General features: G+C 45.2%; 1 protein-coding gene across 1 annotated transcript in view; it reads right to left on the bottom strand.

Annotated features, from left to right (window-relative positions):
• Positions 1-4,804: 4,804 nt before the first annotated feature.
• Positions 4,805-14,126, bottom strand: part of GRPR (gastrin releasing peptide receptor) — a 90,048-nt gene continuing 80,726 nt past the window's right edge. The window contains exon 3 of the mRNA XM_075850880.1: positions 4,805-5,854. Coding sequence (XP_075706995.1) covers positions 5,462-5,854 — 393 coding nt within the window. The 3' untranslated portion in view covers positions 4,805-5,461. The remainder of the gene's footprint in view (positions 5,855-14,126) is intronic.

The raw sequence follows: 14,126 nt of genomic DNA on the forward strand, positions 1-14,126 counted from the left end.
TTAATCCCATCGAAAATTTATGGAGGGAGCTGAAGATCCGAGTTGCCAAGCGACAGCCTCGAAATCTTAATGATTTACAGATGATCTGCAAAGAGGAGTGGGCTAAAATTCCATCTAACATGTGTGCAAACCTCATCATCAACTACAAAAAACGTCTGACTGCTGAGCTTGCCAACAAGGGTTTTGCCACCAAGTATTAAGTCTTGTTTGCCAAAGGAATCAAATACTTATTTCTCTGTGCACAATGCAAATAAATTTATATAATTTTGACAATGTGATTTTCTGTTTTTTTTTATATAATCTATCTATCACTGGTAAAATTAACCTAGCCTAAAAATTCTAGACTGTTCATGTCTTTGACAGTAGGCAAACTTACAAAATCAGCAAGGGATCAAATACTTATTTCCTCCACTGTATGTATTAATAGGACTATGTAAAAGGCATTTTTTAATTAAATGTAGTATTTTTAATAATATCAAATGTATCGTTGTGGTGTTTTTGTAGATAAATTGAGGAGTATTAAACTCGGATCTAAGGGTCATTTGTAAAAGTGAAGAACATTTTCTCCATTAATGCAAATACTCTTTGATCCAATTTTTAAGTAAATCAAATTCTATGAAAAATAGACATCCACTTAGTGATCTTTGCATCTTGTGATATTGGAGAAACTTTCGTTACTTTAGGTGTTCCCTTAGAACAACCACTGTCCATATAGACATCATAGAAGTGTGGCCCCCTGCTTGGGTTTTCCCTTTGTGATCTAGAGTGTTCCCGATTATGCCATCCATGTTATACATTCATCCGAATGACCACGATGTAGCACTGTAGTTTATGTTGCCTCACTTGCAATACTGTATGTAGGTCCATATTGACCATATAGGCAAAAAAGGCTAAGAAATGTAATTTTTTTTAGATTTTAGCGATACTAGAAAGAAAGTCTTCATTTATTGTGCTCAAGGCCAAAGAAAAATGGATTTAGTTTCTGTTGGGAGCAGAGACGGATGAGATCCGAAGATCAATGCTTGTAACGAAACTTTCGTTTATTTTTTTTACGTCACATCTAACAGTAGATAAGAGTAACATATGTACATAAAAAGCCCAGGAGTATCAGTGGGCCAGTTCAAACATTCATGTAAGGATTTCATGTAATATTTTGTGATTTATATGCTCTCATGTGTTTAATGTTGTAATCCTTTCCCTGCCAGAGATGTATCTCATACGTCCTGGCAGGGAGGCACTTCAGTAGCTGAGGATCTGATCTGATACATCCCTGCTATAAAAGGCTCTAGCTCAGGCTAGGTTGCAGCTAAGATTCTTGGCTTTATAACGAGACAAAGATCGCAGCTCTAGCTTCCATCCAGCCAGGGCTAGGTTGCAGTGAGCTGCATATTCTTGTAGCTCTCACTTCAACATGCTCTAGGTCAGGCTGGACTGCAGACTAGGTCGCTTAGTTTTAAAACAAGACATAGATTGCAGCTCTAGCTATATCCCACCAATATTGCCTGCCTTTTATATGTACATATGTCACTATTAGGCTAGGGCTTCATGGGAAAGTTTTTGGCCGTGTTAAAATAGTGGTTACCGTGAATTGCCATGGAGGCCTAGCGTGTGGCCTTTTAATAAACGTCAAATAGAAGTTTTTTGTTTTTTTACATACATAAACCTTTTGATATCATTCTTTAGTTCAAAGATCCAAAAAAAAGCCCCATACATCTTTCTCAAACCTCAGATGCATCAGAATAGTATTTCAAGTTAATAAAGAAAGGTTATTAGTTAAAATTATTAGTTATAGTTAAAGTTATTTTTGGTTCCTAAACTTCAGCCCTTTAAAATTTTTAACATTCGGCCAATTAAAATTTTAGGATAATGTAGAGTGGAAAGATTTTTCCTATGGTCAAAACAATTTCCAATTGTAGTAAAATACATGTGTATGCATATGATATAAAGAGGTTTTCCCATCTCATAAAGTGATGGTGTATCAGTAAGATATGCCATTAGTTTCTGATCAGTGGGGATTCAACTGTGGGAAACCCCACTATACTGAGAATTCAAGGGCTGCAGTGCTTGTTTAACTCTGTGGCCTCATCTCAACTTGCTGTGATGAGAATTGCAACACGGCTCCATTCCATCTCTTCCAATGATAGAAAAAAATCCCTTTAAGGATGGATATTAAAATAATAGCATGGGGTACATTTTTTCAATATTTCTGTAAGATTTACATTTTACAAATGAAAAACATATTGTTAAATGGATTTTCCCACATTTAACAATGTCTTTGGGGCCGGCTGAAGCACCTGAGCGCTACACATTAGCCCCACAGATGTTGAAGGGAGTGGCAGCTCATTGTGATCGTGCAGTGAGGAGGAACGGGACCCGTGTTCTAGAGATCAGTGGGGGGTCCAGGTGGTAGGGGCCACAGCGATCATACATTTATTGCCTATCCTGTGGGCAGGTGATAAATGTTAGGCCCCATGAACACGACCTTGCCTGTAATCACGGTCCGTGATTACGGGCACGGCCGGCCACTGACAGCCACCTGCATTTGCGGGCCATGCTCCCATATAAAGTATGGCAGCTTGGTCCGAAAAAATAAAAAAATAGGACATGTCCTATCTTTTGCGGAGCTTTTCTACAGCACGGACACCTTCCCGTAAATATACGGGAAGGTGCCCGTCGGCCATAGTAAGGAATGGGTCCGTAATAACGGTCCGTAATTATGGACCGTAATTATGGATGAATTCTACGGTTGTGTGGATGGGGCCTCAATTGTGGGAAAACCTCTTTGATCCACTTTATGATTGATGTACATGTCAATATTTTGCACCCTTTTTCAAATTTGTCATATATGTCACAACACAAGATTAAAATGGTGCGTCTTTATTTCATTTGATAAATTAACTGTAATGACCCGGGGTAGGGAGACGGACAGGTGAGCCCTAATCTACCTGCAACTCAGCCCCTGCCTACTTGCACGGCCCGTCCTAAGTGATGGCGTACAACTGGGCGACGGTCCCTACGCTCAATAAGTGCAAGACAGACAACACAAGACAAAGACACACAGAAGCAAAGGGGAAGTTGGGGCAGTTGCCCACGAAAACACAGTGAGCAACAGGCAGAGGTGAACGAGCCGAGTCTAAGCAGGAGAGTACGTGGTAGCAAAATCAGAGCAGGAGAATAGTCCGTCAAGCCAGGGTCAATAAGTAACAGCGGTCAATCAGGTAAATAGCAGGAATCGCAGAGCCAGGAAACCAGACAATCACAGGCAAGGAACATGCTGCAAGTGAGGGTATAAACAGACCAAGGGCGGGAGCTAGAAACGTCAGGCCAGGCTGTGATAGGTTCTCCCTCTCCTCAGCCTGAGTGGTAACAGACGCGTCACTCTAGCAGACCTTGGAGCTGATGAAGGCTGATTAACCCCGGGCATCGACACAGAACCTGTGTCTGGCAAACCCTTTACATTAACCCTGTGATATCCATATTTTTTTGTGCCTCATGTATTGTAATGTCACCAAAACCTGATGGGTAATCACCTTAACTCTTATCTTGGCTTCACACTGTAGAGAATACATATTTAGCAAACCAAATTTTCTGGCTCTTTTTAGAAATAGAAGAACAACATTTTATCCCAAATATATACTACATTTGTAAAGGTCACAAAGTTTTTGTAGGAAATAGTTCATTTGTATGCTTTCATTAAAAAAAAAATACATTATAGTAGAGGCAATGTACTAAGGCAGAGAGTTCACCTTCTGATCTGCATAGTGTGGTGTTCCAGCATGAGCTCTTCTGCCAATGCATGTGGGGGTTCTTACTTTACATACAACTAAGGAAGATGCAAGGGGCCTTCTGCGTTTTAGCATGTTTGGGTTAGAGAAAATGTTTTCAGCCATATAGATTTTTAATAATTCCTTGTGTAATAATGCAAATCTATGTAAAACAGTAAAATGACAAGATTTATTTTAAGTTTATGCCCCTCATGCATAATATCTATATATAATTATAATATGGCTTTTGTGCTTATTTAATAACTGCCTTAATATAGTACATTGCCTCCTGTTTAATTTCACATTCATTCATATTTCATTCCTCAAGCTAGAGTTCAAACAATGGCTTCAGTGCCAGTAAACAATACTCTGTATAACTTAGTAACTATATGCAGAAAATAAATACTTATTAATACATGTGTAATATCTGGCAACTTTTACAAACAAGTAAAAGACATATTTCGTCAATAGGAAAATTCAGTATGTTGTCCATTTCAACTCTCTGAGTAGTATTCCGGGGTCCCTCCTTCTTCCAGGGATTTGCTGGGCGAGTTTAAGTCTTCACAGGTGACTTCACAGGGCGAGTTTAAGTGACTTCACAGGTGAAGATGAAGGCTTTAAGAAAGGAATGCCTCTAATAAAGAAGGTTCACCCCTTCACTTTTGCAATAAATTATCTGCAGATGCATGGTTTTCTCCTCTTCACCTATTAGCAGCATATGTAATAGGACTTTATACAAGATATAGTCAACTTATTATGGTCCAGCTGATGTTCTCAGAGAACATGATAAAAAACAGACCTGGTTTTAGTATTTGTTTACGTCTGGAAGTCAGCAAATATTTGAAATTTACTTATTAAAGGGGTTGTCCAGGATTAGAAAAATATGTCTTCTTTTTTTTCCCAGAAACAGCGCCACACCTGTCCATGTGTTGTGTCTGGTATTGCAGCTCAGCTTCATTGAAGTGAATGGGGCTGAGCTGCTATACTACAGACAACTTGTGGACAGGTGTGGTGCTGTTTTTGGAAGAATGCAGCATGTTTTTTATAAATCCTGGACAACCTATTTAATAAGAATATATATGCAAGCAGATAACTGCTTCTACTAAAGAGATCCCAGCTCTAACTTGTGAAGGGTTCCATAAGTATTAGTAAATGTTTTTGCTTCTGTACATACTTAGGCTATGCTCACACTTATGTTGGGTCTTTCTGTTGTTCTGCTCCATCAGAGGAGCAGAAAAAGGTAAAAAACGGAAGTGATGCTTCTGTTGCATCACGGACACAACCGGCGGCCGACGGATCCCATTGACTTTAATAGGTTTCATTGGCTTTTCGTCGAGGTGTCCGTAGTTTTACCCGAACCAATAGCGCAGCATGCTGCACTATTGCTTTCTGTAATCTCGACTGGGTCTGCGACGGAGGCCCCTAACGGAGTCTCCAATGCAGATGTGAACAAGCCCTTAATTTAGACAATGCGGTCATGGCATATTTTTGTTATTGTATTAGGCATATAAACATAATTGCCAGCTCTATAAACAATTCCACATGTTAAATCTGCCTGAAACATTGTAGTTAGAACATGATAAGTTGACTATACTTGTTGTAACTTTCATTCTCTTACAGTAACACTTGTACTATTTACAGATATTGAAAAACAACCATATGCAAGAAACACATTTACAAATGTCCAGGTGAGATCTTTATACACAACCTTCGTGACAGATGTGTTTGCCATTGATCAGACTGAAGCTGGCCATGGAATGGTTAGTGCTTTTTAGTGAGGTCATTCTGGTGGTACTTCTTCCCATGCTCTGGGACCTCACAATGAGCCTTGGTCTGCAACAGAACAACTGGTTGTTGAACTGTTTCCTGAAACTCTTGCTTAGCAAGTACAGAGCAAATGGATTAACGCAAGAGTTGGTGAAGGCTAATATCCGAGCACAGATGCTGGTGATGTAGTGCAAGACGGAAGTGTCCACTTCTGAATAATGGTAGGAGCGATATAAATAAATTACATGGATAGGAAGCCAGCAGAATGCAAAGAGTCCAACAAAAACCAAGACTGTTTTGGCAAGTCGCTTGCGAGATTCAATCTGGAAAACAATAAAAATAAACATTTAGTAGTGTGCTGATGAAAATTCTTAAAGTAAATAAAATAGTTTTACGCTGTCATCCAATTTTTATACACTCAGAGTCGAAGCCAACCTGCAACTTTTACAAAAAACATTGCTTGGTCATTTTTTTCTTACAATAGAATAATACAGTTTGCTATATTATAATTTTTGAATGTACAGCAGAGGCCTGTGTACGATTTTGCTTCACGTGGATTGTTTATCATGTGCTTTGAATTGCATGTCATGTTGGATTCCTTTTTCACACTTGGCTTGTGTATATCTTACTTTCAATAGAGTTTCTGTAAAATAAAAAGTAATTATATGGTTTATATGGAATAAATAAAATCTTTGAAAGCTAAATGCCCGTGTTTACAATATATATTTTGTTAAACTTTTACAGATGAGCCGGAGGAAAAAGAAAAGAGGGAGTCCAGACTTGCTGTAGCTGTGTCTGTGCACGCAGCTCGGAAGCTATTAACATTGATTTTATGTACGGATCAATAGTGCCGCTTTAAGTGTTGTGAATCTAGTCACACCTCTGCTTCATTAGAAAACAGAATTTTTATGTTTGAAGGGGCCTTGGTACAGATTTAGCATCAAGGTCTCCAGCAGTTTAAAGTTATCTACCACTTTATTTTTCATTTGAATAATTCAAAGTGTCCCTACTGATTAATTTCTTTATATATCTTTACAGTGGATGGGGCTCCCTTTTTGTGATACTCCAAAGCTCCAAATCCCCTGCATAGACAGTTGAATAAGGTTTGTATATTGGACAATATCAGAGGCGGATTATAATTGGGGCAATCTTGTCAAGGGCCTGGGACCCGAAGCTGAAAGGGGGCCCAGTTAGCCCCGGTGGGGTGAAGCGGGACCCTGCACACAATTCATAACTCTAGCACTGGCGACACGGGAACTATCAGTTCCGACTTACCATTCGGCGCATTAGCAATTACGTAGACTACATCACGCCGACTGCGCCATTATGCTGGATGACGCCTGGTCTTTGACCGGGCCTGTGTCGCTGGAGGACGGTGTGGGAGCGGGAACAGGTGAGCATGTAATGTCTTTTTTTTCAGTGGGCAGTGTTGGGGGCACTATCTACAGGGGGCACTATTTACAGGTGACCCTCTGGGGGCACTATTTACAGGGGACCCTCTGGGGGACACTATTTACAGGGGACCCTCTAGGGAGCACTATCTACGGGGGACCCTCTGGGGGGGCACTATCTACGGGGGACCCTATCTACGGGGGACCATCTGGGGGGCACTATATATGGGGACTCTATGGGGGCACTATCTACAGGGGACTCTCGGGGCGCTATCTACAGCGGACCCTCTGGGGGGCACTATCTACGGGGGTCCCTCTGGGGGGCACTATCTACAGGGGCCCTTTGAGGGGCACTATCTACAGGGGAACATCTGGGGAGCAAGTTACAGGGGACTCTCTGGGGGGGCACTATTTACAAGGGGCCATCTGGGGGCACTATCTACAGGGGACTCTCTAGGGGCACTATCTACAGGGGGCCCTACCTATAAAGGACTCTATGGAGGCACCATCTACAGGGGACTCTCAGGGGGACACTATCTACAGGGGACTCTCTGGGGGCACTATCTACAGGGGCCTTATCTACAGAGGACTCTATGGATGCACTCTCTACAGGGGACTCTATGAGGGGCACTACCTACAAAGGGCTTCGTAAGGGACAGGATCTACAGGAGGCCCTATATGGGGCACTATCTACAGGGGGGCATTGTGAGTGTCACTATCTACAGTAGGCTCTATGTAGGGCACTATGTACAGCAAGGCATTGGGAATGGCACTATTTACAGGGGGCTCAGAGTGGCGCTATCTACAGGGTGTTTGAGAGTGGTTCTATCTACATGGTGCTATCTACAGGGGGCCTTTGTGAGTGTGTGTGGTGTTTTACTTTATAGAGTTTTACACCATTTTTTTCATTGGGACAGTGGTATACTATTATATTCAGTGGCTCATTGTATGATTCTATTATATATGTCAGGGATCATTACCATGTATATTGTTTGAAAAATATTATCCTCACATATATGTATATACATTTCAGTTCTTTGTGTAATATACTGATATATATAACAAGTTCTTTGTTCATGTCGGACACACCTATGGAAGACACCGCCCCCTGGAATGCAAGAAGAGTGTACAGAAGAATTTGCAGCTGAGAAGCCGGTGGGGGCTTGGGCAATCCCATATCCCTAGGGAGGGGTCTTTTCTGTGTGTTTCTTTGTTCTGAATAAAGTGCAGTTCTCTTCCTGGCTGATCTGGCGAAAGCTGTGTACCAACATCTCTGGCTGGTTTACTTCTTTCCAGGCATGCCTTCAAGCTTTCAATTTACAGAGGTGGTTATTCGGTGTGAAATAACAGGGGGAAGGAAGCCACCCTGAAATACGGACCTGACATATACAGGGGCATAGAGTGTGGCTCCCTGAGAATTTTATCTTCATTTATAGGTGCGGAAATGTTGGAAAAGTGGTAAACCGAAGACATCTGAGTGGCAAACTCTGCAGAAATGGGTTGTGGCCGGGAGAAGTCATCATAGAGGTCTGGACCAGATGGAGAAAAAAAGAGAAAAAGAACGAAAACTAATCTGAGAAGATGTCACATGTGAGTCACTAAATGTAAATGTTTATTCTCCCTCTGAGTGATCAGTAATGTAGTGACTCTATGATCTGCAGCGAGATGATGGATGGTAGCATTCTTTTTTTGTGAAACAGCAACTCCCAGCATATCCTGACCATTGTTCAGGCTATACAAGGAGATTTCGTTTTATGTCGTACAAACTTATATGGCAGGGGTTAAACTAAATTTGCAAATTATCTCTCTGTACTGAGCTGTATTTGTGCTGGTGCTGTATATATTTACTGACCTTGGTTCTAGTGCTGTATTTATGTCCTGAGATTGGTTCTGTTTCTGTATATATGTACTGTGCTTGGTTCTTGTGCTTTATATATGTACTTAGCTTGGTTATGGTGCTGTATATATGTACTGAGCTTGGCTCTGATGCTGTATATATTTACCTTCTCTTAAGGTAAATGTAGATTTATACAACAAAGACTGGTTATATTTACGCACAGCAGATTTTCTCTCTCTCTTCTGTATGGCTCATTTTGTGTTAGGGATCTGCCAGGTACTACGTCTAGGTATACTCCTGGGATTAATCAATCCACACCTGAGGCCAGACCTGTTCGACTGACACCATCTCCCACCAACCAGGGTGGCAGGCTCAGGAGTGGGAGAGCCTATCGCGGCCTGGTCTGTCTGAGTTAGCTCCGCCCCCTGTCCTTTATTACCTGCCCTGTTCTCTCCCTCAGTGCTTGTAATTCTTCTGGATTCCTGGCCTCACTGCTGCTTGCTCCAGCCTGCTTCTGCCGTGCTTCTGCCTTGCTGCAGTTCCGCTTGACCTGCTTTGCTTTGCCCCTGGCTTGCTTCTGTCTCCGTGCCCGCTTGGGTGTACTCACTTCGTCCTGGTCCTGACTGTTCGTTCGCCGCTCCGTTTCCTCGTGGCGTTCCGTGGCTACTGCCCCTTCCCTTGCGTGTTCCCTGTTTGTTTTCCCGTGCACTTAGACAGCGTAGGGACCGCCGCCCAGTTGTACCCCATCGCCTAGGGCGGGTCGTTGCAAGTAGGCAGGGACAGGGCGGTGGGTAGATTAGGGCTCACTTTCCCATCACCTCCTTCCTGCCATTACATAATTACAAGCCCTTACCTAGCCTACCATTTCTCCTACGCTGACGCTATCATGGACCCCCTTGAGACCCTGACCCAGCAGATGCAGGGCCTCTCCCTACAGGTCCAGGCCCTGGCCCAAAGGGTCAACCAGGGTGACGCTGCTTTAGTAGTACCCCTCACCTCACCTCTAGAACCCGACCTCAAGTTACCTGACCGGTTCTCAGGGGACCGTAAGACGTTTCTCTCCTTCCGAGAGAGTTGCAGACTGTATTTCCGCCTAAAGCCCCACTCCTCAGGTTCCGAGAACCAGCGGGTGGGTATCATCATATCCCGACTCCAGGAAGGGCCCCAAGAGTGGGCCTTCTCCTTGGCTCCTGACGCCCCTGAACTTTCCTCTCTTGATCGTTTTTTCTCTGCCCTCGGACTCATTTACGACGAGACTGACAGGACTGCTTTAGCCGAGAGTCAGCTGGTGACCTTACGTCAGGGTAGGAGACCGGTTGAGGAATACTGTTGTGATTTTAGGAAGTGGTGCGTAGCTTCTCAGTGGAACGATCCGGCCCTAAGGTGCCAGTTTAGGTTAGGATTATCTGACGCCCTGAAGGATCTGCTGGTTAGCTACCCCTCGTCTGACTCCCTTGACAAGGTTATGGCCCTAGCAGTACGACTTGACCGACGTCTCAGGGAACGTCAGCTAGAACGCTTCAATGTGCTCCCCCCTGACTTTTCTGCGATCCCCCCCGAGGTCCCGTCTCCTCGCCCCTCCACGGAGGACTCGGAGGTACCTATGCAACTCGGGGCCTCCATGTCCCCTCGACAACGTAGGGAGTTTCGCAGAATGAATGGTCTCTGCTTCTACTGTGGGGACGACAAGCATCTACTGAACACCTGTCCCAGGCGCAAGAATAAGAAGCCGGAAAACTTCCGCGCCTAAGTGATCATCGGGGAGGTCACTTGGGCGCACAGGTATTTCCCGTTAATGTGAAACGCAGTAACATTTTGCTTCCCTTTCAGGTCTCGTTTGCTGGCCGGTCTGCCACGGGCAGTGCTTTCGTGGATTCTGGCTCATCTGCTAATATCATGTCTGTGGAATTTGCTATGTCTCTAAAGATGCCTTGTATTGATTTACCTTATCCTATCCCTGTAGTAGGAATCGACTCAACTCCCCTTGCTAATGGTTATTTTACTCAGCATACTCCTGTTTTTGAACTCCTGGTTGGCTCCATGCATTTGGAGCAGTGCTCTGTACTGGTGATGCAGGGATTATTGTCTGATCTGGTATTAGGTCTTCCCTGGTTGCAGTTGCATAATCCCACGTTTGATTGGAATACTGGGGATCTCACCAAATGGGGTAGTGAATGTCTTATGTCATGTCTTTCTGTTAACTCTATTTCTCCCCGGGAGGAGGTAAACATGCTTCCTGAGTTTGTTCAGGACTTCGCCGATGTGTTTTCTAAGGAGGCCTCCGAGGTGTTGCCCCCTCATAGAGATTACGATTGCGCTATCGATTTGGTGCCTGGTGCCAAGCTTCCTAAGGGTAGGATATTTAATCTTTCATGTCCTGAACGTGAAGCTATGAGGGTGTATATCCAAGAATGCCTGGCCAAGGGTTTCATTCGCCCCTCGACTTCTCCTGTAGGTGCTGGCTTCTTCTTCGTGGGGAAGAAGGATGGTGGTCTTAGGCCGTGCATTGATTATCGTAACCTGAATAAGGTCACCGTAAGGAACCAGTACCCACTTCCTTTGATTCCGGATCTTTTTAATCAGGTTCAGGGAGCCCAATGGTTTTCTAAGTTCGATCTACGGGGGGCATATAACCTTATCCGCATCAAAGAGGGGGATGAGTGGAAAACTGCGTTCAACACACCCGAGGGTCATTTCGAATACCTGGTCATGCCCTTTGGGTTGTGTAATGCCCCTGCTGTCTTCCAGAATTTTATTAATGAAATCCTGAGAGAGTACCTGTGTAATTTTCTTGTTGTGTACCTTGATGACATACTGGTGTTTTCCAAGGACTGGTCCTCCCACGTGGAGCATGTCAGGAAGGTGCTCCAGGTCCTTCGGGAGAATAATCTGTTTGCTAAGACTGAAAAATGCGTCTTTGGGGTACAGGAGATACCATTTTTAGGGCAAATCCTCACTCCTCATGAATTCCGCATGGACCCTGCCAAGGTTCAGGCTGTGGCGGAATGGGTCCAACCTGCCTCCCTTAAGGCGTTACAGTGTTTTTTAGGGTTCGCCAACTATTACAGGAGATTTATTGCCAACTTCTCGGTCGTCGCTAAGCCTCTTACGGACCTTACCCGCAAGGGTGCTGATGTCCTCCATTGGCCCCCTGAGGCCGTCCAGGCCTTTGAGACCCTCAAGAAGTGCTTTATCTCGGCCCCCGTGCTGATTCAGCCCAACCAAGAGGAGCCATTTATTGTGGAGGTTGACGCATCCGAGGTGGGAGTGGGGGCCGTCTTGTCCCAGGGTACCAGCTCCCTCACCCATCTCCGCCCCTGTGCTTACTTCTCTAGGAAGTTTTCGCCCACGGAGAGTAACTATGATATTGGCAACCGCGAACTTCTAGCCATTAAATGGGCTTTTGAGGAGTGGCGGCACTTCCTGGAGGGGGCCAGACACCAGGTAACGGTCCTTACGGATCACAAGAATCTGGTTTTCCTAGAATCGGCCCGGAGGCTTAATCCTAGACAAGCTCGGTGGGCACTATTCTTTACCAGATTTAATTTCTTGGTTACCTATAGGGCTGGGTCCAAGAATATTAAGGCTGATGCTCTGTCACGTAGTTTCATGGCCAATCCTCCTTCCGAGAAGGATCCTGCTTGTATTTTACCCCCTGGTATAATCGTCTCTGCCACGGATTCTGATTTAGCTTCTGATATCGCGGCTGATCAGGGTGCAGCTCCCGGGAACGTCCCTGGGGACAAACTGTATGTTCCCCTGCAATACCGGCTGAGGGTACTCAGGGAAAACCATGACTCCACTCTATCTGGTCATCCTGGCATCTTGGGCACCAAACACCTCATTACCAGAAACTATTGGTGGCCTGGGTTGCCTAAAGACGTTAGGGCTTACGTCGCCGCTTGTGAGGTTTGCGCTAGGTCCAAAACCCCTAGGTCCCGACCTGCGGGCCTACTACGTTCCTTGCCCATTCCCCAGAGACCTTGGACCCATATCTCCATGGATTTTATCACCGATTTGCCTCCATCTCAGGGCAAGTCGGTGGTGTGGGTGGTAGTCGACCGCTTCAGCAAGATGTGCCACTTTGTGCCCCTTAAGAAGCTACCTAACGACAAGACGTTAGCTTCTTTGTTTGTGAAACACATCCTGCGTCTCCATGGGGCCCCAGTCAATATCGTTTCTGACAGAGGGGTACAATTTGTTTCCTTATTTTGGAGAGCTTTTTGTAAAAAGTTGGAGATTCATCTGTCCTTCTCCTCCGCCTTCCATCCCGAAACTAATGGCCAAACGGAAAGGACTAACCAATCCCTGGAACAATATTTAAGGTGTTTCATCTCTGACTGTCAATTCGATTGGGTCTCATTCCTTCCCCTTGCTGAATTTTCCCTGAATAACCGGGTCAGTAACTCGTCAGGGGTCTCCCCGTTTTTCTGTAATTTCGGGTTTAACCCAAGGTTCTCCTCCGTCTCCCCTGGTTGTTCCAATAATCCTGAGGTAGAGGATGTTCATCGGGAACTGTGCACTGTCTGGGCCCAGGTTCAGAAGAACCTAGAGGCGTCCCAGAGCGCACAAAAGATTCAGGCGGATAGTAGACGTTCTGCTAACCCCCGGTTTGTCGTCGGGGATTTGGTCTGGTTGTCGTCCAGGAACTTGCGCCTTAAGGTCGCATCCAGGAAGTTTGCTCCCCGATTTATTGGACCTTATAAGATCATTGAAGTCCTCAACCCTGTATCCTTCCGTCTGGAGCTCCCCCCATCCTTTCGCATACATGACGTCTTCCATGCCTCCCTCCTTAAACGCTGCTCCCCGTCCTGGTCCCCCTCGAGGATACCTCCTGTTCCCGTTCTCACCCCTGAGGGGGTGGAATTCGAGGTGGCCAAGATTATGGACAGTAGGATGGTCCAGGGCTCCCTCCAGTACCTGGTCCATTGGAGAGGATACGGGCCGGAGGAGAGGACTTGGGTACCTGCCCGTGATGTTCACGCTGGGGTATTGATCAGGAGGTTCCACCTTCTCTTCCCCACTACTAAACCGGGTCCTCTTAGTAAGGGTCCGGTGGCCCCTCATAAAAGGGGGAGTACTGTTAGGGATCTGCCAGGTACTACGTCTAGGTATACTCCTGGGATTAATCAATCCACACCTGAGGCCAGACCTGTTCGACTGACACCATCTCCCACCAACCAGGGTGGCAGGCTCAGGAGTGGGAGAGCCTATCGCGGCCTGGTCTGTCGGAGTTAGCTCCGCCCCCTGTCCTTTATTACCTGCCCTGTTCTCTCCCTCAGTGCTTGTAATTCTTCTGGATTCCTGGCCTCACTGCTGCTTGCTCCAGCCTGCTTCTGCCGTGCTTCTGCCTTGCTGCAGTTCCGC

Source organism: Rhinoderma darwinii, chromosome 2 (genome assembly GCF_050947455.1).
Source record: "Rhinoderma darwinii isolate aRhiDar2 chromosome 2, aRhiDar2.hap1, whole genome shotgun sequence".
NCBI lineage: Eukaryota > Metazoa > Chordata > Amphibia > Anura > Rhinodermatidae > Rhinoderma > Rhinoderma darwinii.